The sequence below is a fragment of the Neopelma chrysocephalum genome, unplaced genomic scaffold (genome assembly GCF_003984885.1).
Source record: "Neopelma chrysocephalum unplaced genomic scaffold, ASM398488v2 Primary Assembly neopelma1_23, whole genome shotgun sequence".
NCBI lineage: Eukaryota > Metazoa > Chordata > Aves > Passeriformes > Pipridae > Neopelma > Neopelma chrysocephalum.
The window spans coordinates 31,218,473-31,244,523 of NW_020897691.1; the positions used below are offsets into that span (position 1 = coordinate 31,218,473).

At 41.2% G+C, this 26,051-nt stretch overlaps 1 protein-coding gene across 2 annotated transcripts in view; it reads left to right on the forward strand.

Moving 5' to 3' along the window:
* Positions 1-2,857: 2,857 nt before the first annotated feature.
* Positions 2,858-26,051, forward strand: part of CEP85L (centrosomal protein 85 like) — a 145,757-nt gene continuing 122,563 nt past the window's right edge. For both annotated transcript variants that reach the window (XR_003535708.1, XM_027692456.1), the window contains exon 1: positions 2,858-2,885. Coding sequence is in view for 1 of the 2 variants with exons in the window: in XM_027692456.1 (XP_027548257.1) it covers positions 2,873-2,885 (13 nt within the window). In the remaining variant the exon portion in view is untranslated. The remainder of the gene's footprint in view (positions 2,886-26,051) is intronic.

Genomic DNA, 26,051 nt, shown 5'->3' on the forward strand with positions numbered 1-26,051 from the left:
CCAATAAATGGGTTTCCCCAAACCTAGGTGAATGCTTAAACATCAGGATCAAGGAGAGACTCGGTGTAAATGTGTAAATATTCAGTGCAAAGAGCAACACTTTCAATTTGAGGAGGTAAAAATGGAATATGGACCTTCCATATACTGATCTGAGGAGTGGATTATTAAAAATTGGAGGTCTTTGATGGTAGTGCCTGCAACGTGTGTGAAAAAGCACTGGCATGGGTGCCCAGTTGCCACACAGAGTTCACATCTGTGAGTATAGGGGATGGCAGTGCTTGCCTTCAGGGAAGAGCCAGGTATGTAACACCCAGCATTTCAAGGGGATCTTACTGGCAGCTGGTCAAACACCCAACCACCAGAACCAGTGACTGAGCCCCTCACAGAGCTTGGATTGAAAGCATTCCTTGTTAGTAACAGTTCAGGTGCCTCTTTCCTTTAGCTGTTCTGGTTTCATGCAAAGATTGGGGCTCTGAAGTTAAATAGAAAGTCAATCGTTTCAGAGCCACGTATTGCAACATAAACACTATTTTGGGCAGCTGGTCCCTAGCATGTCACATCTGGGTTCTCTACCCCTATCACACTGCAATTCAGTTACATCCATGCAGTACAGCTCAAAATAATTGGCAATCCTTAGCCAGAGTGATGGGCTAAGAGAAAGAGGACAGGACAGCTGGATGAACTTCCACAGAGGAGTTACCAGTGTTAAACTGAAGGAAGACAAATGATGGCTATACCTGAAAAAGTGGTGGGTGGAGGGGGCAAGGAAAGAAGGGAGAGAGCAATGATAAAGGATTGTACTATATAGTCTGTACTGAAGGGAAGAATATGGGGAGAAAGAGAAACAATCAGAGAGGTGGTGGATGCACCACACCTAGAAATATTCAAGGTCAGGTTGGACAGAGCTCTGACCAACCTGAGCTAGTAGAATATGTCCCTGCTCACTTCAGGGAGTTTGGACTGCATGACCTTTAAAGGTGCATTCCAACAGAAACCATTCTATGATTCTGTGCTTCTAGGAATAAGAGTGAAGTGAAGAAGCTAGAAAGGGAAGAATCACTTGAAAAGGAAATAGAGGGTTAAGGCAATAAGAAGAACCCAGGGAAGAAATAGAGGATGAAACTCAAGGACAAAAGGACCTTTAGTTCTGGATCAATTGCAGAGATGTCTGACTTGTCAGGTGCTAGCCTTTTCCCTTCAGTCAGCTAGTAACATCCAGCACTCCTGTCAAGTCATCTGCTGCAGTTATCTGCTGATAACATGGTAGTGGAGGTAGTGTGGGGGAGGGGAAGTGGCTATTTTTTGCCTGCATTTGCAGGTTCTTCAAAAAGTGGAAAAATTACCTAAGGTATGAGATAACCCTCATGGCAGGTGCACTTGGTGTAGGCAGGGATTCTATAGAAGTTCACACTATGTTTTTCCAGACACTGCTGCTCAGACTATCTGCAGATGCAATGAGGAAAGACTTTCTAATGTTTAACGGGCAAAATGCAAAGAAACCAGATGCATTTCACTGAAGCTAGGTAAAACTTTTCCTTCAGGGAGCCTCTATGTCCTTTTGTTTGTGTTATGCAAGAGAGCATTGCTAACTTGCTTTAGTTGCTGGCACAGATGTTTCCTTTTACATGTGCATCTCCAGTGAATTTTAGTCTGACATGTAGCTATGTAAGCAGGACCTCCTGGAGTTTATGTCACGGAGCTGACTTAGCTTACAAAGCTAGGAGTTCCTAGAGGCATTCTGCAAATTTCTCGACTCATGCCCAGAAACACAGGTTCTGTAGGTTAGATCTGCCCTTCAGCAATCCTGTACAACTACTCTTTTCTGTGGTTCTCCTGTCTTTTCCAACTACACCATCTCTGCAAGATTTTTCAGGTGTTCTTGCAATTACAACTTAGTTATCAATATTTCATCCACTTGCATGAATATTTTGTTGCTCTGCTGCTAATCTCTACCTTATCTAACCATCCAGTGGGTGTTAAATTGATGTTGACAAAAATATAGAGTTGAAAGTATAAACCCTTGTGAGGCAATACAGTTATTAAAGACATGCCAAACTGTCTGCAGTATCTGATGTTATCAGAGCTTTTCCCTCAGTTCCCAGTCTTACATACATTTTTCTGTGAGCTGGATATTAGTGGCAGCTTTCTGCATCTGTCAGATGCTAATTCAGAAACAAAACAGAGATTGTAGTTCCAGTCTTAAAGGCTGCAGGACACTGGCACGGTTTCAGTGAGCTGCTTGCCCTACTATGAAACCCAGTTGTAAGAAGGCAGGAGCAGGGTCCTGATTCACTATGGGCACAGTTCTGCCTCAGTAGAGAATGCAAGGATGTGTGGAGTTGCGTTTGGACCTACTTGTCCCATGAGTGTGCACATTGCTTCTCTACCACACTGCAGCAAAATACAGGGCAAGAAGGTCCAAGTTCATCCCCATGTAATGAAGAAGAATTAAAGGTCAGTATTGCCTTTAATAAAGACAGTGAACACCTGTCCAGATAAAATCAGTGTTAAACAGTAGCAGGCCTAGGATGCTTTTTATCTGTAGGTCTCAGAGAACTTCACAGCGGTGAGTGCTATTGCTTACTTATATTGCTATTCTGAGCATAGAACTATCATGAGTAATAAAGTCTTTTCAGACATATGACATGTAGATCTTTGTTAAAGTCACCTCTCTCCACATGGCATCATTTTAAGATTTATATGCAAAGTACAAGAAGAAGGGGAGGTGGCTGTCTGTTGTTGCTTACCAATCCAGTGCTGACTGCCTCTGCACTTTGCAGTGGGTGGTTTGAGCTGCAGTCGTGCAGCTTACCCGTAATCACCACAATTTCCTGTTGCACTCATTTGAAAAGACAATGTTCCTGAGGAAGTTATGAAGACGACAAGTAAGTTGCTGCCCTAATTTCTGCATGTTTGGTTAAGAGTGCTTTCTTAATTGTGCCAGTTAGAGCTTATTTACAGTGCTTCTCCAACAGTGCTGTCTTTTGGAGGGATGAGAAGGCTTGTGCTTCCAGAGAACATGCAAGCAAATTTGTGTTTTCCACAGTCCCCTCAGCATATTGCTCAGAAACAGCTGCATAAGATTCAGGGCAGCTCTTTCTTTTACTGGTGCTGAAAGTGTGAGGAAAGTACCTTAAATACTGAGTTGCAAGATGCTGCTGGAGCTGGGATGTCAGAAAAGAAAATGTAACTTTTAGTAACTATACTGTATAACTGTAAGTGTTTCTCAAAGGCAGTAACTGAAAAAGCAATTTCACATGTTCAAACCAGCACTATTTTTTTAGAGGACTGAATTATTTATGCCTTCAAATGGACTCTTGCCGATGGCTGTGAAGTGTGTGCTAGAGAGCTCCCTTGCAGTTCACAAAACAGGTTTCTCAATAGGAAGGATATCAGTACCTTTTTGCTAACAGCCATGGCTTCCTGCCTTTGTTAGGGGAAATGCAGTGGAGGGAAGCAGCAAGTTTGGTGTCTGTCTGATGAACAGATAACCTTCTCAGGGCTCACAGTGTTGCTGCACAACTTGCAGCACAGATCACGGGACTGGTTTGACTTCGTCTGCACTGTCTAACACAACAGCAATTGCCTTGCTAGTTACAGCTCCCATGTGTACAGAGGGCTGAATACAGCTCTCAAATAAGGGGATTAAACAGAGAGAATATTAGGTGCTATACTTTTTTTCTGGGCACACAGGAAATGTTGTGGGAAAAGCTGGGTTGCTAGGCAGTTGTTTTGCTGGTAATGCGGGAACTAAGCCAACGCAGAGCAAGCCATAGAGGGGCTGTTCTTTTCAGGCCACAGAGGAGCTGAGAGCCTCAGTGTCTTCTTTGCACTCTGAGTTTTACTCTGTGTCTGAACACTCTTCCCTCTACTCACCCACAAAGTTTTAATTTCTTTAACATGTTGCTGATCGGCTTTTAAGTTCCAGCTTCCTCACGCAAAACTTCCATTATTACTTCTAGAAAAAAAGAGATTTAGAATAGGAAAGCAAATCATTAACTTGAAAAGTAGCAAATGCAAAAAATGAGAGTAAAAACTACTATGATTTAGTGTGTGAAATGAATAATAGAGAAAATTATTTAGCTGTATGCTCATCAGTGACACTTCTTTACATCATCACTTTAAAGATTCATTCTGCTTAAGGTTAAGCAAAGTAGAATACTCCCCTATACACTTACACTAACTTAAATCATCGTTAACTGGATATGAAGTGACATGTGAAAGCCCAAGACAATCCCTGTACTTTATGTGAAGAATTGAAAAATCCAGAGACTTACAATGGTAGCCTTAGTAATAGGGACTAATATCCATTTCTGAGATGAAGTAGAGAAAAATGTACAGCTCTTGGGCATCACACTGCATTTCAGTGAACTGTGAGAGGCAATCTTAGGTACTTCAGCTGCAGAATTAGGAATACAATGCCAGACAGTGGGAAGCCAGAAAGCTGCTCTCCAGGAGAGTCACAGACATTATACCAACACTCTGAGTCTGATGTAAAGAAGAGAGAGGGTATTCTTCAATTACACTATTCATCTCGTCTTCACTGTTTCCTCTGAGTCTCCAAAAGGCTTCGTGTCAGAAAAACTACCATTAGATTTGGCACTCATGGGCATCACCACTGACAGTGCCATCAGGGTCTCATGGTCAGATAAGTGTGGAAAACAGGATCTTGCATTCTGAGTCACCTTCCTGTTGTCTCATGGCAAATTTTATTTTAAAGGATTATTGTAGCTTAGTGTTGGTGGTGCCAGCCCAAGTCTCTGTCAGTGCCAAGCCTGGCAGCGGTGTGAATGGTTTGCCATGAATGTTCAGGAGGAGGATGAGTTTCATGCAAAGGGGAGCTCTCATTCCTGCTGCCTATAATGTACAAGCTCTTTGGTGGCCTGAGAAACCTGAATCTGCGTGTCATCTTTCACCATTACTCTGTGTACCTTCCTTCATTCACTTTGATGTACTTCAGTCAATATTTATTGAGCAGAGGCTAAGAACATTATGACATCTTTTCAGCTCATGTTTGTTAGTTTCAATTTTTGCTGGCATAGTAGCTGAATATGAAAGCTTATTTTCTTCACACAAGAATTCAATTTCTTTCTTACTGAAAGAATGAGTCAATGTCCAGAATTGTGTTACAGAAGCCCTACTGAATAATAAATAATGCATTTGGTTTACCACATGATTCTGTGCTTGTGCCTCTGCCCAGTGCTCCTCTAATTCACAAAATGGGGTTTGTATCACAGAGTATGTAAGTTAGGTTTAGATTCTTCATGCCTACTCTGAACTAGATGCTTCTGTAAAGAGTTTTTACAGAACAATATCGTACAGAGCAAAAATATTTATTTATTTATTTATTTATAACATCTCTCTGAAGTTTTAGTTTTGTGAGACTTTTTTAATTTCACAGAAACACAGAATCACAGAATATGCCATGTTGGAAGGGACTTACAAGGATCATCGAGTCCAACCCTTATCTCTGCGCAGGACCATCCCCAAGAGTCACACTGTGTGTCTGAGAGTATCATTCAAACACTTCTTAAACACTGCCAGCCTTGGTGCTATGACCACTTCGCTGTGGAGCCTGTTGCAGTATCTGACCACTCTCTGGGTGAAGAACCTTTTTTGTTTTGAGTTAGTGAAGTTTGGAGTCCTTAAGCGCCCTGACTCTGCCACATACAGATTCTGTTTTTAAAGAACTTGCGAAGGTGCTGGAGGAGCTCAGAGGTTAGCTGACCTGTGTCTGTTGTGTACCTACATGAAATCCATTCATACTATCTGTATGATTCAGGAGATCAAATGATTCTGTTGCAAAGGCAGGAGTCTAGAGTGCAGTTTGAGAGAAATGTTTGTGCACTTTGGACTATCCAGGTGCTAGGAGCTTGCACGAGTAAGTGCAGACATGAACCCAAAACCAAAAACCAATAAGTGAATGATTCTTTCTCTTAAAAAGTTTCTATTACATCATCTGCATGTGCATTATTATGCTCAAGCTAAATAGAAAATTGACCTGAAATATTCCTGCTGCTATTGACAGTATCATGAGGGATTCTTCCCTAAAACCCGCTTGTCCCTTGTTTATCTCAGTGACAAAGGTTCCAGAAAATCTCCTGTTGCTTCATAGCAGCATAAGCAGTGAAGGAAAATCAAGTTATCAGTAGAAGATGCCACAGATACCTATGACAAAATTGCACTGTGAGAAGATGGTGAGCCACAAGCTTTTGGCACAAGCTCCGAACAAAGTGCAGAGGAATATCTACAGATCCTGAAAAGTTCTGCCTTGAATATGCTACGGAAGTGGTTAAGGCACCTAGATATTAGAAGATATCCTGGCCTGTAAAAAGGCAGAGGTAAGCAAGAGAAGTGTAGGGAACAGAACAAAGGTCTCTATGTAACCTTTGTTGATCTCACCAAGGCTTTCGATACTGTGAGCAGAAAAGGTCTATGGCAGATTTTGGAACGTTCAGGTTGTCCCCCCAAGTTCCTTAAAATGATCATCTCACTCCACGAGGATCAGCATGGCCAAGCCAGATATGGCAATGCACTTTCTGAGCCCTTTCTAATAACTAATGGTGTGAAACAAGGCTGCGTTCTTGCACCAACCCTATTCACAATCTTTTTCAGCATGATGCTCCAAAGGGCCACGGCAGACCTCGATGAAGAAGATGGTATCTACATTCAATATCGTACTGATGGAAGCCTATTCAACCTAAGGCAACCGTAGGCCCACACCAAGACCTTAAACCATCTTGTCCGGGAGCTGCTTTACGCTGATGACGCCGCCCTCATCACCCACACAGAAGCAGCTCTGCAGCGTTTAACATCCTGCTTTGCAGACACTGCTGAGCTTTTTGGGCTGGAAGTCAGCTTGAAGAAGACAGAATTCTCTATCAACCTGCACCTCAGGAAGCCTTCCATCATCCCCATATCACCATTGGTGAATCAGAGCTCGAATCAGAGCTCAAATCAGTCCAGCAGTTTAATTACCTAGGTAGCCTCATCTCCTCAGACGGTAAGATTAACGAGGAGATAGACAACAGGTTAACAAAGGCATATAGAGCTTTCAGAAAACTCCATAAAAGAGTTTGGTGAAATAAACACTTGAAGAAAAGCACAAAGATCAGTGTTTACAGAGCCATTGTGCTGTCTACTCTTTTACATGGATCCGAATCATGGGTCATCTACCGCCACCACCTGTGACTCTTAAAACGCTTCCATCAACGCTGTCTCCGTACAATCCTAAACTTCCACTGCTCAGATTATGTCACTAAAACGTCTGTTCTAGAACAGGCAGCAGTTATGAGTATTAAGGCCATGTTGCTGAGAACACAGCTGTGCTGGGCAGGACATCCTGCATCTCCAGGATGAAGAACCACCACCTCCCTAAGATCGTGCTTTATGGTGAACTTGCCCCTGGCTGCCGCAAGAGAGGAGCCCCGAAGAGAAGATACAAGGACTCCCTGAAACAACATCTCAGCCTTGGCCATATTGATCACCATAACTGGTCTACTCTGGCCTCCAATCTGGAGGTCTGGAGACACACCATCTATAACGCTGCTGCTTCCTTTGAGAGCGCATGCAGGATCACTCTCGAGGAGAAAAGACAACGCAGAAAGAATCGTGTCTTGCCGATACCACCTAAGGAGTCTTTCTGTTGTGCCTTTTGCAACTGGAGCTGTCTATCTCATATTGGCCTTTTTAGCCACCAGCACACTTGTAGCAAATGTGGGTAGAGCCCTTCCCAAATCTTCGTTTGCGAAGCCTAGCCATGATGATGATGTCCTTAGGTGGAAATACACCATTTTTCTGGGAGCTTCAAAATGGCAGAATTATCTTCAGATTTTTCAAACTGAGAGGAATTTAAAATAATTTATTTAAAATAATAAGGACTAAGTAGGAAGTACTGCACATCAGACTCTAGATCACCAGTGCTGAACAACTGATGATCTCAGGAAAAGGCACTGTAAAGATAATATTCCAAAATATAGAACTCTACAAGCAGATTGATGATGAGGATTGCATTGTAGCAGAGGAAGTTAAGAGTGTCATCCATAAATCAGTGAAAAGAAAGGTGCAAAGAGGGGATGGCTTTGCAAGGAGGAGGAGCTGGTCTATTTGGAAACTCACATGTGCTATATAACACGCAGAAAGAAAAAAAAAAGAAAGATTCTTAAATAAAGAATGAGGAAAGTCAATGCTGCTGGTGGTGCCTAAGAAAGGTGAGCTGCTAAGCTACACAGGTCACCAGAGATGGCTGATCAGTGAAATTAGGTACTTCTCAAAAGATTCACAACACAGAGAAGCGTGTCTGAGGGGCAAGCCACTTCTCAGTGTCGGGAACTGCTGAGACTTAACAGCTGTGAGCTGTTAGGTGTGCCTTGGTAAAGCCCTATGTGGTTCACAAAGTACCCTGTGATATCGCTGTTGGCAGGTAAGGTTGGCTTCCAAAAACTTCTTAGGTATAGTAGGATCAGTGGTCTTGACAAACAACACAGGTTAAGCAACTGGTTCAAGGGCAGTAGATAGGATATCTGTTGTCTCCCAGTGCTTTCCCAGCCTTCATGGAAAGAAACTCAGTAATGGAGTTATAATGCCAGAAAGGGTCACAAGAAGGTTTGTTTTGCAAACACAGAGAATATAGGTTTGAAAACTAAAGGCAACAGCTTCTGCAGACTGGTGATGTACTTGAACTGCTGGTCAGTGTGTAGAAGGCCTGGCAAAAACATTCACCTTCTGCAATGGAGAGATGAGAATTATATGGATAGTAACAAGGCAGTGGTGTGGCTGATGTGCATCATCTTGTGTGCAAAGGCATCTTTATCACAGAGGATAGCAATTGTTTAAGAAAACCACGAGGAATTGTGCAGCGGAGGTGCTCTTGGCTTATGCAAGGTCTATGCAGAGGGAGAGATTAACAATTTTCAACCTGTAGTTTGCAAGTCCCTAGGAATGCATGGACCAAATCCATGCAACACTGTGTGAAAAAGCTTCACTGTCGGTGAACTTAGCATTTGTGAATAGTGTTGAGCAAGCAAGAAGAAGATTAATGAAAAGGACAGAAAGAGTGGCATGTGTGGCAATTTAGTTCCACCTGTAAATTACTCTATCAACCTGCACCTCAGGAAGTCCTCCATCATCCCCACATCACCATCGGCCAATCAGAACTCAAATCAGTCCAACAGTTTAATTACCTAGGCAGCCTCATGTCCTTGGATGGTAAGACTGATGGGGAGATAGACAACAGGTTAGCAAAGGCATATAGTGTTTTTGGAAAACTCCATAAAAGAGTTTGGCATAATAAACACTTGAAGAAAAGCACAAAGATCAGTGTTTACAGAGCCATAGTGCTGTCTACTCTTTTATATGGTTCCGAATCATGGGTCATCTACCACCACCACCTGCGTCTCCTAGAACGCTTCCATCAACGCTGCCTCCACACAATCCTAAACATCCACTGGTCAGATTATGTGACCAATACATCTGTTCTTGAACAAGCAGCAATCACAAGTATTGAGGCCATGCTACTGAGAACACAGCTGCGTTGGGCTGGGCAGGTCTCCAGGATGAAGGACCACCACCTCCCTAAGATGCTGCTCTATGGTGAACTTGCCACTGGCTGCCGCAAGAGAGGAGCCCCGAAGAGAAGATACAAGGACTCCCTGAAACAACAACTCAGCCTTGGCCATATTGATCACCATAACTGGTCTACTCTGGCCTCCAATCTGGAGGTCTGGAGACACACCATCTGTAACGCTGCTGATGCTTTTGAGAAAGCGCGCAGGATCACTCTTGAGGAGAAAAGACAACGCAGAAAGAATCGAGCCTTGCAGAATATACCATCTAAGGAGTCTTTCTGCTGTGTCTTTTGCAACCGGACATGCCTTTCTCGTATTGGCCTTTTTAGCCACCAACGCGCTTGCAAGAAACGTGGGTAGAGCCCTTCCCAAATCTTCATTCACGAAGCCTAGCCATGATGATGATGATTATTGACTGGACCAGATCTGTTAAATCTCGTGCCTCTCCCTAGCCCTGTAACTAGAGCTGCTCTAATAATACAAGTGTAGCATTTGCCTTTAATGCACAATGTTGCCACAAAACTTTGAAAGGGAGTATATTTTCCAACGTCCATCATCAGTACCTAAATTGGGCTGGACTACACAGTGCCTTCATCATCCTCCAAGTCACTTCAGGCATTGGTCTTGCCTCCATCTCCTCAAGAGCCTGCCAGGAGGGCAGAGGATCTTATCCAAAGACTATTGCACCTACTGCTGACTCTGATAGAAATACAATAGCATTGTCTTTCAAATACTGCTGAGTTGCATGGTAGGATAGCATTTGTTAAAGTACTCCTATGCCTTATTTAATTAATTTGAATCATTTAGTGTCATCAAAGTTTTAATTTTTTCATCTGCTTGCCCTTGGATTTATGGGCAACAGCAAGGTATCCCTTCTGAAAGAATTCCTTGGAATAGTTTGTGCAGTGATGTCTTGTGAGGGGCAAGGACACAGGGTGTTGAAATCTTGTTAGTCCTTATATAAGCTGAAGTTGTTTCTGAGATGTTCTTAAAGGCAATAAAATGTCCATAAAGTATATTGATAGAAGGAGCGCACACTGTAATGAAAGGCACAGGAGAAAAAAGGTTGTGCAGGGAAGATCTCAGTAAAGTGTTAAGAATTAAGTAGATGTTACTACCTTCCTGTTAAGCTTCTCACCTTTATAACCTCCTCTTCGAGCAGAGGTGAAGTTTGTCTGTTACTATCTACATTCAGAGCTGCTTGCTGGTTATCTGTGCTGTAACATCCTTTTCAAATGCTGATTCTGTTCTCATTTCCTCCTCTGCACACACACATATTTCACACAAACACCACACAGTCATATCCTGGTGAATCCTCTGAGAAAAAAGTAATAGGAGCTATCCAAGGGAAGGGATGAAGTAAATGGCTCTGAGGACTGGAGCCTAAAATTCTAAACAACAGTAAGAATTAAAAAACTGATGCTATAAGGAAGTAAAGACATTTCAGAAAATGAAAAACTAAGCCTTAATTTCTGACTGCGGTTTTCAAAGCAATCATGGTTTCCTTCCCCCACTCCTCCCAGCACATCAGCATGTCTTTCCCTCAAAATAGCAAATTATGATGACTACAGCCCTTAGAGAGAGCCAAAGGATTTACTAATATATATTCTATGCATACCAGTGGTGGCTATGTCATACAGAAAAAATGCAGGGGATTTTTTTCCCAATTTTTATGGCAATAACTAACAGAGGTCAGGGCATTTCCTAAAGATTTATTGACTGTTTGGAGTTAATATCCTTCACCTTACTTATAGACCACCATTTGCTCCCATCCAGCCATTAACCTGCAGGAAACACTCTGCACCACAGTCATCATTTCCTATGTAACAGCAGCACAAATCAGTAGAAACGGTTTTTGGAGAGTGGGTAGAAGTGCTACCCTGTACCGAAAATGCATGTCATGTGCAAGAACAAGGGCAGGAAATGAAAGCCTTCTGTGCACAGGAGTGGCCTGATTCTTGTGTGACACACGACTGCCCTTCTGCTGGACAGGGAAACATGCTGATCTTTTCTGACCCCCTTTTACACAGTAGCCTCCTCACTCACAACCAGCTTCCAGCAGGAAACATTGTCTGATACAGCAGCACCTCAAGATGTTACGGTGTAGACAAGAGGCCTTTGCTATAACCGCTGACTTTTTCTGCATTGTTACCCCTCTCAGGTATTGGACGTTATAATAATTTAGCTTAAATATGTCATCATTGAGGAGTGACATTTCTTCCTGCTTGCAGTTTGTTCAGTCAAAATTATGAACGAAATCCCTCCCTTATCTGTGAAAAGTTACAGCCAGAGAGTAAATGCAGCGTAAGGAAGATGGTCTCATGGAAAGCACAGATGGAGTTTGACAGAGGAGAGCCATGGAAACTATATAAATAATGGCAGAATTGTTTATAAATATTTCCCTTTTTGGGGTGTGGGTGTGAGCAATTGCATTATTTGAAGACTTCTTTCTCTCAAAACATTTTTTTCATAATCTGCACTGCAGTAGGGTCCTAGGGAAGTGCTCAGCAGTGGACACAATGACTGGCAGGGCTGCAGAAGCCCCTCAGGTAACACAGCACAGCAATGGAGCCCTGAACTCGATCTGTGGTAGGAGCTTGGGTGTGGGGCAGAGCTTGGCCTTGCTGAGCCTGCTCTGCAGAACAGCAAAGCCAGGCAGCTTTGACAGCCCCTCCACTAACAGGACTTAGCTGCTGCCTGCAACCAAAATAGTCCTCATAATGTTGCCAGCTGACTTTGTAGCCAGTCCTGTCCCATCACTCAAGTGGCCGCAACTGGAGCTTTCAGCACATAACTCGAAGGTGGAGAGATGAGGAGGGTGCTAGTTTCACATAACAGAATTTAGTTTTATTGTAATTTACAGAACAGAGCATTATGAAAGGTTAGGTACAAAATCTCTCCTGAAAGAGCTCTGCTTCTTTCAGAGGGCCAAGAGGTGTCTTTAGCCTTGCAGAGGCTTTGATCCGGTAAAAACACATCTTTCCATCTTTTGTAAACTGCCTTGCATCTTTCAAAATGACACTGTCCATGCTCATTAATTCAGCTTTCCAAAGCTCCTAGGGGCAAAACTGAGAAGTAGCATGATGGAGGGGAGCAGAGGCAGCCACCAGTGCTGAGGTCCCATAGCAAGAAATGCTTCTTCTCTGAGCAAACACCCAAGCAAGGCAGATAGTGAAAAGGTGAAGGCATGACCCCAGAAGTGGACATACAAACAGAACGAGGAGGAAGTTGAGAAGAGAATGTGACTAACCAGAGAGAGAATGGGGAAATAACAGCCAGGCTCGTGAGAGAAACTGAGCAGAAAAAATATGAGCAAAGGATTAGTCTCAAAAAACCCCATAATATATGTACCCAAATGACAGAACTGCTGGTATGTGTCTGAATATTTCTGGCAGTTATTTCTTACAGTTTTGAATAGATATTTCTAAAACATAGTAGTTTGATTTTACTATATTATCTTATTATTTAAAAGGCTTTTGTTTAGTTCTTCTGGACAGAATCCAAATAAGATTAGTAATGTGTATTTAAATTCTTTGTTTTGGAAATTGTCTTACACATGTGAAAGAAACACATCTCTGGTATTTGCTAGGGATGGTGAGGATGAGTAATGTTGCATTGGTATTCCTGCTGGCAGCACTCCCCAGGCCCCAGCCAAGAGACAGATTATACAGACATGGGGTGACAAAAAGATTCTGCTTTGGAAAACTTGCAGGGCTTTTATTCTCCTTTTATTCCCTGTTTTTAAGCCTGGAAAGGAGAGCAGATGTCATAAGGGACACACTCACTGCATCAGGACTCATGGCCTGGCACTGACATCAGGAGAGGCACACATCACAGGCTGGAGGCCAAGTGTTCTGTAACATCCCCCTTGGGTTCTGTGACTCAGCATGGGGCACTCACCTCACCCTCCTCTCATGGGGCCAGGAACCAGGGAGATCCCACAGCTCTGGCCTGGGGAGATGGGGAAAATTGCATATCATGAGTTAGAATCTGGCAGAAAATGGTATTCTGAAAACTTCACGCAGCATGCCTTAACATGGCACTCTATCTGTGTCTCCAGCCAGGGCAAGTGTCCACTCAGACTCTCCTTGGGTTTAACTGATCACTTCCTGCACTTTCACATTAGTTACATCAGAAGGAAAAAGCTTTTAACAAGCCTTAAATAAAAAATAACTAAACTCACTAAACTGGAAATTCTTTTGTTTGTCTGTGATGATCATGGGGCAGTTCAGGGGAAAGTCAGCAAGCATGCAGGAAACAGGCTGCTCTGCTGATCCATGCTGGGGTCATCACTGGGCTACAATAAACCCTGAAGAAGTAGGGAAGTGAGTGACCAAACCAGGGAGCAGGGCTGGACACCTGAGTCATGGGACAGGACCCTGAGCTTTGGTGCAGGGAAGAGCAGATGGAGAAGCTGGGTTGGAAAAGAGCTGAGTGCTGATCCTCATGTAGATTACTGGAGTAGAGGTCCCTCATCTCCTGTTCCTATCTTAACCTGTTAGTGCTTCCAGTTTTATTTTTGTTGCAGCACAAAAAGAAACATGGGTTGCACCAACTCATATGGTTTCTAATTTCGGTTGTACATTGATGCATTGAAGAAATAAGTGGATACTTAGCTAGGATGTGAATATATAGTTCACTAGCTACTTTGTGCTATATTCTTTATGGGTGTCATTAGTATACAGTAACTATTACAGTAACTTACTCTGCTTTCACAGTGACCATGCAATAGCCTAGTGCAGCCTAGCTTGTGGGCTACAAATTCACCGTCTAGCTACTGCACACTAATTTATTCATCACAGACAGCCCCCAATTTAAAGCAGCATCACTTCTCCACAAAGATGAAGTTTATCTGCTCGTGCTTGTTGTTCCTATATGATCAGGCATCAACTGCAGTTGGTACCTCTAAGTGGTTTTGCAATAGAAGTAGAAAAATAATAATAACTAATTGAAATGGAATCAATTTCCATTGGTGGACTTGGTAATCTTACAGTTATGTTTGTATTTGATGATCTTAAGGGTCTTTTTCAACCTCAATGATTCTGTGATTCTGAATTGGTTGTGTTATTGGGACCATCTTGTCAGATGAGGTTTGTGAGCTCTGAAGTGGAAACACACAAAGGCCAAGAGCCAAGTCTTTCTCACATGCAGGAGACCTGTCACAGGTGAGATACAGTTCTTCCACCAGTGTTCAAGCAGTATTTTGTTTGGCTGGTGGAATCCGCCACTTATATTTCCTAAGCCCTGTTTGTCTCTTGTGTGTCAGGGAGCTTTCTGCTCACACCACCAGGACTTGAGGAAGTAACTGTGAAGCCAAGTGATGAGATGGGAGGCATCTTTCTGCAGTCTCTTCTCTGTTTGGCCCAAGCTCCTGTAATTGGAGGACTTGTAGAGTTATTGCAAAGCCAAGAAAGCTGCTGTGGAGACAACCAGTCCCTCTTTCCTCAAACTTCATTTAGAGGCACTGTTCAGTGAGAGCGGTTTTACTGGGATAAACAAGCACCCCAAACAGCTCCCTGTATTGGGCATTGAATGGAGACAAAGATTAACTTGTTGGAATTAATCAAGGCTATAAAGGCAGAGATAATTTACTCTGTGTTTAATTAGGAGCTCATATCTGTGAAAAGGGATGTTTCACATGTTAATAGTTTCCTGCAGTGTCTAAATGCCAAGACCAAATTAAATAGCTTACTAAAAGCAAATGCTGAGGTAAAGGGGTAAAACCACACAGTATGGAATGCACATGGGCTTGTGGTAGTAGGAATTTATTTTGCCATGGAAAAAGACTGAAAGGGATTGAATATGATAATCCAAGGCCAATAAGTGAAACTTGACCTCTCTATCATTAATTAATTGCTACATTTTGAGATTAATTTTAAAAGACCATTTGTTTTTTATAGCCTTACAATAATAAAAATCTTTTTTTTTTTTAATTGAAGAATCAGCTAGTTTTAGAATAACATTACTTCTAAATAATACTAGCTCCCTAGCAGCTCAACAGACAAGAACAGGCCTCTGTAACAGGCCTCTGTATGGTATCATTGCAAGGTAACATCAGAGAAATGGACCTTTTCACAGAATACTTTTGTAAATGAAAATTACGCTTTTTACACAGTAGCTGCTGGTGAAGCCACAACAAACCATTTGTATTTGAATGAAGCTCTTCTGATTGTATACAAAACAAAGTTATCTACAAGAATAAAGATGCTGTAGCAGTCACCTTATCTAATCTATCACTCTGTCCTTCTAACTCTCCTTGTCTGTATTGGCAACCCTCGGGTAGAAAGGACCTGCAGCTACCACTCTCCCTAACAGTTTATCTGCCCCATCTCTCCTCCTGATACATATGCAGATTTGCCTTATTGGCTGTCCATCCTAACTTTTATCACCATTGAAAAAGAATCTATTTGACCTAGGCCTTTCCAGTGGTGAGATGAGTGGGCTGTGAGCTTTAGCATGTAAATTCACAGCAGGGTCTTCAAATGAAAAGCAATTATAGGTTTCTATTTTAAGGACTTTGTTTTTATTTGCCTGTATTTTTAAATATAATAGATATAAAAGCAATGTGTCACAACTGCAGGGGTTTTTCCCAGTTGAAAATGTGAGATACATTGCACAAAAGCATTTTTGACTAGCTGTGGATTAACAGGAAGCCTAATCTTTGCAAGAGAAGGTTTATAAAGGGATCTTTGGGAAAGGGCCCTGGTTGCATTACATGGAAGAGACACACTGAGGTGGCATCTGAACTGTGGGACATGAGTTGAGCCTGCCAGCTCCATTTTGAGGTTCAGCCTGGGCACCCGCCAATACCCTTCTCTGTGCCCCATGTTCCCTGGATCCTCCAACCATCAGGCATGAGTGTGGTTAGACCATATTCCTTATGGAAGAAATGGGACTGAAATGTGTTTCAGTCTTCCTGCCCATTGCTAGATTAAAAATGGATCTGTTCCTACTCACTCATTCCCTTCCTCAAGACAGAGCTACATGCCAGTTCACTGAGAGCAGGTCCAGCCTTAGTCTCACTCAGTAGAATAAAAAATACTGAGACATGAGATTTTAAGGTCAGTTCCTGGCTTTTTATGAACTAATATTGAACTTCACAGACTTCAAATGTGCTTTCTGGCGAGAGTGAATCTTTGCTTAACTTCTTCTAAACGTGTCAGCCTGCCTTTGTGGTGAGGACATAGTTTCATGTTCTGTGACTGTAGATGCAGCATGGGTAATGGTAAGGCTTTAATGCAATTGTATAAAGTCCTGCAAAATTTTTTGGGGAGGGAGCCAAAGTAGCACTTTACTAGAAAACAGTGGGTTTGTAGATGATGACAATAAATAGATATCCCACTCTATTATCATTTATATCCAGCCAAAGTATGTGCAAATGTGAATATGAATATGTTAAATTCACATTTTCAAATTTAAAGTTTTCACAATGTGAAAATATAATAAGGATTGATACCATAAGCACCTACACAAGTGCAGCAAACTGTGAGTCAGAGTCATAAAACATAATTTTTTTTTTAAGATGGAAAAATTTTTACATTCATTAAATACAGTTAATGTTGTGTTCATTTAAAAGGAAGTACCTTTGGCTGGAAGAGCTCTGTTATGTTACTCTAATGAGTCAAGCTTGATCAGTAGCATGAATGGAAGTGTAATACCGGGAGTCATTCCTGTTCCCTGTAGCCAAAATGACTTCACAAGTTCAAAATATGTTCCGTGCAGATTGGAAAATTGCTACTATTAACTGACCAGAGAGAAAAGAAGAGAGTCAGAATGTACAGCATGTATTTAGATGTATGAATTAATGATCTTTCTGGTCACCACTCTTTGTATTCATGTTGCAAACCTTGTGCTATGCAACCTCTCTTTGAAAGTACCACACAAGTGCGATTACACTGATACTGCAAAACTCCACATCAGAACTGCTCCCAGTTGTGAATGAGTTATGTAGGTGTGGTGTCAAAAATATGCCAGGTTTCAAGGGGTGTCTGTCCTGTTAGGAATGTCATCGTGGGTTCTAACATCACCTAGTGAAGCTCTGAGATGGATGCATTGCTCCATGACAGAGGCTATGGAGAGGGTTTTCCATAGGGAAAACATTCAGGGTAGTGCAAAGCAATAAAATTCCAGAGGTAGTATTGGTAGTTTTGTCTCAAGTACATGTCAAGGGCTTGATCTTAGTTTATGGTTTGGGGTTTGTCTTACTCCATTCCTACCTTTTTACTACTAGTAGAAAGATACTCCCCTGGGCTAGGCTGTTATTTCACAGCCCCCAGATGAGCATACTCACTCTGCCTGACAACCTGGCAAGAATGTAGACTAGTTTCCTGAGAAGTGCTAGAAGCTGTACTTTTTGGGACATTTGAGAGGATGCAGAAGAAAATAATGTTAAATAAAGAAAAAATCGTGATTTGTTGCAGTGGATAAAATATGCCACCAAGTAAGTTGCTTCTAGATGTACTTTTTCTGTTTCTTTGAGCCAGAGAACAGGATCAGAAATGAAGATAATATAGTAGGAAATATCTTTTTTAATTCCAGCAATATTAAAGAAGATTGAAGAAGGAGAAACTGTAATTGTTGCCATCGTTTTTTAACTGAAGTCATATTCTTTCTAGCAAGATGCTTATGTAACACTGTCTAAAATGTCTTTGTGCTCAGAAAAGGTCACAAGTAAATGACTTTGAAGCTTAATCAGTGAAAGTATGGGACAATTTCTGAATTTCATTATAAATCTAGTTTAAATCCAGTGAGGTCAGCAGAGTTACTTGGGATTTGTAGAGTAAGTGTGCACAGAATATGGCTCCATGATTTTAACTGCCTGGTTTCCGCTGTGCAAATATTATACACTTGTCTGCAACTTGCACTGAATAATTTTTAAGAAGAGACTCAGTATGCAAAGCCCTTAAAACACTATAGGACAAAAAGTGAAATACTGTTGGAAAAAAGTGAAAAGTTTAACATCGTTTAATATACAAAATGTTTTCTAGTGGTTCTACAACAGTCTATAAAACTAGTGAATGCTTGATGTAGGGATTACAGTGAATAGTTTTGCATGTAAGACATTTTAGAATACGATGTAACAGTACAGCCTTAGTGTCTTCTTAGTTGTGGTTATCTTCTTAATCTATTGTATTTTTTTGTGATCTGTAGGGAAAGACATAAATCCTTTTGAGAAGGAGGAGCTCTCCACAATAGACTAGTTTGCTAAGTTTCTTTTGAGCTAGTTTAAATCCCTGGGTTTGTTGGCTTTGGTTTTTTTTGGCAATTAGATAATGGAGAGCACTTTCCCCACCTCAGGTCACACAGAAGAACCACCAAGGCCCTTTGCTTCGGGTTGTAAATGTTGGTGATGCTGGGGAAGCAAAGGCAGCAGGAGAAGACTACTTTTAGCACAAGTGGTCTGTTCATTTTCTGAAGCAGCTGAGAATGAAATTTGATTTGAAGATATAAAACAAATCATTTACTTGTGTATAATTGCTTATGAATAATACAGAAAAAGGTGAGAACTGAACAGAGAATAAAAATCATAGAATCACAGAATAGAATTCACATTTGGATTCACAAGACTTATACGCAGGTCTGCATCAAAACTTTCACAGAAGTCTCGGGATTTAGACCTTAAGCCTGATTTTCTTTCAGTATGAAGAGGAATGAGGTAAAATAGACAATATAGAAAAGAAATATCCCTTTCCTGGGGTTCCTGTGTGGCTTTTCCTAGATGGCACCTATACAGACTTATCACTCCTCAGCAGGCTGCAGCTCCTGTCTGCTGCTGCAGACAGTGCACTTCCTGCACTGGGGCATGGTATTGACTTGTGTACAAAAAATGCTCCAAACCTGGTCCTGGAAGTAAAAAAATAAAAGGACAGGAAGGTTTTGCTCAGTGCTCTTATTTTGAGGGATGCTTTAGGGTGTGCAAAATTCAAAGGGGTGGGTTTTCCTGTTTCTTTTCTAATGGTGAACTCTACAGTGTGCAAATATGGGAGGTGCACATACATGTGGTCATTTTTCCTGCAGAAGCATCATGGCACAGACAGATAAAATGATACAGATAGTTAATTTAGGAGTGTTATTTAAAGGTAAAGAGTTGAACAACACATGTGACTGTTACATTGATTGCCAAACACAACAGCATTTGTGCATGCTCTAAAAAATATTCATAAATGTGTTTTTGCAAAATCTCTTTTGTTTGTAAGATTTGTTATCTTGCTATAAATAAAAAAAAAATGCTCTTCCTTCTGGGATAATTTAGTGTGACAATCACCTTTTGAGCCAGACCAGTTTGGAAGACAAGGTGCAGCTGTGTTGCCTCAGGAGGAAAGAATACTGTTCCCAGGCATTTCCTGGTCTGGGAGGAGTATGACTCCCATCAAAAAGCCTGCTGCTCTGAGGGTAAAGCTTGTACCTCTTTTGGTTGGACATCTTGATATGTTGCAGTGGCTCTCTGCCAGGTGTCAGGAGCAGTGCTGGTGGGCTTCCTGGCAGACCTCTCCAGCAGGAGATCGCTTGATGCACTGGCATCGAGGCTTTCCACAGCAAGATGTCCATTTTGCTTTCAAGTTCAGCAAAGAAGCAAGTGGGGAGGCAGCCTGGCTCAGAGCTGACTTCACACATGATGTGGCTCTCTGCCTGCTGGCTCAGTGTGCTACCAGGCCACCCAAGTCCCAGGAGGAATCCAGGCAGGACAGAGGGGGCAACTCCCCCCCTGAGACATGAGCCTGGGGAGGCAGCTGTGGGAAAGCTTTGGGACCAGGGACTTTGCCAGGGATCCATCTATCTCAGCTGAGAACAAGGCCACATCTAAACTGATCCTGATTTATTTCCCCCAGAAAAAAAAATAAAATGTTATCTTGCTAATGCTAGGCATTAATAAGGGCACTAACAATACCAGTCCAGGAATGAGGGGTGGAACATTCATATCTCTTTTCTTGAAGATTAGTCTAGTTCTCCTATGCATGCAACACTTCCTATCAGTCACTTGATAACCCGTCATTATGAATTACCCAATGATTTGTTGATTTGGCATGCATGCAGTGATTCCTCTGGTAAAGCAAGCCAAGAGAATTTATTTTTGACAACAAGTTTCTGAATTAGAGATGTATTTAGATTGTGAAATGGGCAGATACATTTTAAAAAATCTTATTTTATTAGGCTTAAAACTGTACTGGCACTACTGATGAAGCTTGTGGAAATCAGTTTATATTTCCTGTAAATGCCTGAGTGAGATTTGTTGATAGTGATTCTTTGTTTTAATTACAAGAATGTCAGTCTACATATTACATGAAATCAAGGAAAACAAGATAAAGCATAAGAGCATCAGACACTTTGGTCTTGTCTGCACGTTCTGGTGGCAGGGCTGGATGTAGTGTGAAGAACATGACCAGACCAGCTGGTTTCCATCAAATGGCATCATGATGGGATAAAGGAAGGTAAACTGGGCCCTGCTGGCTTTGTTGTTTATGCTCTGCAGATCAGCTGATGTAATTTTCTGTGATAGATCTCTCTGCCTCTCTGTAGTGTCCTGGGGAGCTGCGTTGCAGTTGCCCATTCATGCTGCACTTGATGGATAGCTAAGTGAACAGAAGTGCACCATCCAAAAAGGCAGTAGTGCTGGCTTCCCATTAATATTCTCGTATGTCCTTTTGGTGACTTATAGGGGTAAAAATCATCAAGTCTGGAATCTATTAAGTAGTCGTTACTTTACAGACATTGCAATGTTGATGTCTTGTGATACCATGGGCTTTGCAAAATAATGCCATCTGTCTGCTGGAAATCAGGCTGAGATTATATACATCTCTCTTTATAGACCAGTGACTATGTGTCAAGGGCAACATATTTTGTTCAGTGACCTGGAACCTGATTTGTAAATGCATTTGTCTTGTTTTATGTTCATGTGCATTTTTTGTATTTGTTTGTTTTTTGGGTTTTTTTTAGTATACTAGCACAAATGTAAATACACTTCAAGAAACAAGCACCTTGATTAGATTTGGGCTTGTGTAAATATTTTATCTATCCTAAATTACTTTTTTCAGATAACCACATTTTCTTGCTTGTCCAATATAAAAACTTGTGAAGTATCTCACACTCTGTTGCTGTGGTGCCAAATTAGTACAGCTTTAACTCTTGCACAGAAACATTTCTGTGCAGAAGTTTTGTGTGCATTTTAAAACTGCATTATGTGGTAAACACACCGTGCAGTGACTCCTAGAATCTATTTAGCAAAAATGTGTGAGAAAAATGCAAAGATTAAACAATTATATTTCATCTAAGAGCCAAAGCCATACCTCATTATGATTTACCAGAAAAATTTTGTCTGACAAAAAGCCCATATATAACGATAAATTCTAATAATGACATAAAGGAAAGAGAGAAATTTTTCTTCTTTCTTAAAACAAATTAAAAATAAAAATTTCTGAAAGTCACATTCTTGATAACTTCTGCTTAAGTTCAGTCCTCTCTAAGAACTGCAAAAATTTTCACTAAATCCCTCCCTCTCCTTTTCTGATTTCTTGAAACCCTGCAGGAAACAGGTTTTAGATATGTTTTTAGATCATTTTTCTATAGCCAAATAATTATCTTTTGTTTAGAATCTACAAACAACTAAAATGTGAGTTCTTTTTTAATCTATGTTGCCAGCATGGATAAAGTTAAATACAGATCATATGAGTAACATTTATAATGGATAGTACTGCAAAAAGAGCAAAACTTTGAGTGTCACCTTGACTGGCTGCTTATATTCTCTATTTTTCAATATGAATAAAATAAGAAAATAAAGGGCATACATGCTCAACGTGTCTTTTAGGCAGCAGCTTTCAGTCTAATTGCATGAATAATGATATGGAAAAATCATTACACAACACATGAGTCACAAGAGCGTCATCCTCACTGCACTGCTAAGGGCAGGAAGATTACAACAACCATCTTGTGCCCTGTCCAAGCTCTTTCTTTTTATTTGGCCTCTGGCTTGAAAGACATACAAATTCAAGATTAGAAATCCAGTGTATTACATGCTTTTGTGAGTAATCTGCACTAGTTTTAAATTACTTATATTTTATGGCTTAGTCATGTTCTGTACATCCTCAGATCATTACCTACAAAGACACTGTAAGGAAAAAAGCCGTGGACCCCTACGCACTTGTCACATCCAGAGGGAGTCTGTGGCAGGCAGAGTTTGGAGATGGCTCTGGTCCCCTTGCAGTGCCAGTTTGTGCACACAGTGTCCAGGTACACACACAGCATTTGGGATTCACAGTCTGTGAATTACTTTTTAAAAGGTTGCATGGCAGGCATTGTCTTCAGCTGGGAAAAGGTTTGGTGTCTTTACAGAGGACGTGGATCAAGATGGACAGAAAATCATATTCTGGTGAAGTCTGTAAGTGATATAAAACCTGGTAAAATACTAAGTAAATGCTAAGCCTTAGAGTTGTACCTGCACAAAGACCCTGTGTTGGCTCCTTGGAATCCAGTCAGACAGAGACCATGGACACCATTCTCAAGTGAGGTTATCAAAAAATGGGAAACTTCTGGTCCAGATGACACTTTACTTTCCAGCCTGTTGACTATGTTTTCTTTCTGCAGGCTGTAAAGCTGCATCTAAATACAAATTGTTCAGAGAAATTAGATTTTTCCGTACAGCCTGAAAACAAGCATACCAGTTTACTCTCCTATGTGTAAAAATGCGTATTTCCCAAATAAACCCCAGCTGGGTTGCTGAAACTCTGCTGTAAGGAAAGTTTTCATTGGTGTGCACTGAAAATCTGGAGCCTGCCGTGCTCAGTGCCCACACTGTTTTATAGCAGGATTTTTCTTTGGCCAGAGCTGAGAACATGGACATTCACCCAGCATGGTTCCTCTGTGCTGAATTCCTCTACGTTGAATGACTAACAAGAGACCAAGGAACATTCTGAAGATATTTTTTCATTGCTAATGCTCAGATTTTCCATTCATTGCCAAAACACAGCATCCATTTCCAGCAGTAAATGTCATGCACACAATAGCTCTGCTGTCGGTGTGAAAACCTAGCTTAACTAGAGGAGGAGGCATAAAAGATCAGAGTGCATCCTCTGTGTGCAAAACTGTACAGTCGAAAGTATGTCTCATACTCACAATTTCAAACAGATTGATTAGACAGGGTTGTATCCTAAGGCTTCATTGTCTGCCTGCTTCAAATTTTTTTACCTTTTTTTACTCGAATCATCTTTATGTGTCGAGGCACTAAAACAGATTATGGTCCTTACTTGGCCAAAAGAAGCAGCATTTGAAGGAAGGTTTGAAGACGACAGACCTGACTACACGTGGTCTTCACCAGAATGAACAGGGGTTGGGTGAAGGTTAAGAGATACTGGGGCTGCTTGTTCCTATCCAGCTTGGAGCAGACAGTGTTCCAGAGGTTGTGTTTGAGCAAGCAGGAGATATGAGCGACAGCAAAAGAAGATGGTATAGGATAAAGCAAAGCAAAGCAGAGCCAGTGAAGCCTCAATGTAAGGCAGTGTTAAAAACAAGTGCTGGGGAATGTGTTTGAGGTCAGTCACTGAACCAGGAACAAGACTCAAATAAAAAATCTGACTCTTCCTTGTAGTTTGACCTTCACTGCGTAGCCTGTAAATTGATTTCAAAGTGGTGTAATTCCTCTAATGTAGAAGTGTTTAATGTGTATGAGAATATTTCTCCAGCTTTATATAGTAAGGGACAGATAAAATCTGATTTGAAAATAATATAGCATGCAACAAATAAATTATATGCTCTGGCATTTGGTGGTGTTTGTGAGATATAAGTCTATTTCTAGTGCAGTGTAGGCTTAAATAGCCAAGTGGTGTTTATAGGAGATGGGCTGCTGCATTCCTTTTCAGTTTGCTAATATGCACTAGTCTGCTGAAGTAAACCAGCCCTGCACTGAATAAACACATGGGACTCTGTTCATCTATGGGATGATGTGAATAAACCATCATACCTTTACTGGAGATCTATACATCATGTCTTAAATTATGAAAAAATCAAACAATTTAAACTAATTGACTATGTAATTGGATACACTCTCAGCCTGTACACCTTAGTTTACATAGTCGAAACTTGAACTAAAAGTAATCTCCAGCTGGAAAATCTTTGTGATGGGCACTGTAAAATTCCAGCAAGATGGTTGAGTAGTGTAGTTTTTTCTTGTAAAAGACTTTTGAATCTTTGTTTTAAATGTGTTTAAACCATAAATGCTATTAAGTGCTTGTTTTACTGCTCTTCAGCACTTTCAGTGTTGCATCGTTGCATTAAGAGATGGGGACATGCCACTTTGACTTGATTACCATGGAAAACTTTGTCCTGTACAGTCTTCCATCCAGAGCACAGAAACATGAGCTCTTCTGTACTGGTGAATATACTACAGAAGTGGGGCTACCGAGCTGTGTAGTGCTACCACCAAGTAGCAGAGGTAGGGAAAATATCTTCTATGACTGGGATGACACTCAGTCACTGGAAAAAAAATAAAGCTAAGACAATTGGATCTTGCTTGGGTAGTAGCTAAGTGAAAAGCTTCACCCGGTTCTGCTCAAACAGCTCCCTCCTATCCTCTGAGTGAGAATCATTTTAGCTGAGATTTTTGCTGTGATCAACTAATTAAGCCAGACAGAAGCAGGCAGAAAGCCAAGACATGATTTTCACTCGCAGCATCTAGGTCTTGAGAAGTAAAATGTTAACATTGCTATCTTGTCACTTGAAAATACATAATTGTGCTTGAACTCTGTTTCACTATGGAAGAGTATTCTGCAAGTGGAATAGCAAGTCTTCCTAATGGGAACAAGACAGATCATGAAAAAGGTACCTGAAGTAACTGCTTGATTGGTTGTATTAATGCCCAGGAGGGAATGTGTCCATTACAGCTTTTTCTGTGTCTTTCTATAGTATCTTTCTCTCATTTAACAGTGATCCATATACAAGGAAGGGTAAGGATAATGCAAATTGGAGGAAGGAAATAATTGTCTTTAGGCAATGTCCTTTTGCTCTCAGACCAGCTGGGATTGTTCTCCCTCTCTCTCAGAAACCCCTGTGTGTAGAGAGTGAGCAGGGTTGGCTGCTTGGTTTGAATTTCTCTTTGTCTTTTTACTGTGACAAAAAAGACCTCAGCTTGCAAGCAAGCTGCAAAGCACTGAGCAAGGATGTGTTCTGAAGGACAGGAACAGCTGGGCCTTCTGGAGGCTCTGTAGTTTGCTGGGTAGTGTGGTCTCCAGGCCAATTTTGCTTACAGTTTTATGTATGCGAATTATCGACATATCCAGTTTTACAAATCATTCCAAAGAGAAATTAGTGTAATGTTACTCTCTAAACTTCCCTCTTACCCTCTCCAAGATGAAAAAATTGTCTCTCCAAATCTGCAGGTTTTCAGAGCTTTCTTTCTTTCTTTCTTTTTCTTTCTTTCTCTCTTTCTCTCTTTCTCTTTTCTTTCTCTTTTCTTTCTCTTTCTCCTTCCCTTCCTTCCTTCCTTCCCTCCTTCCTTCC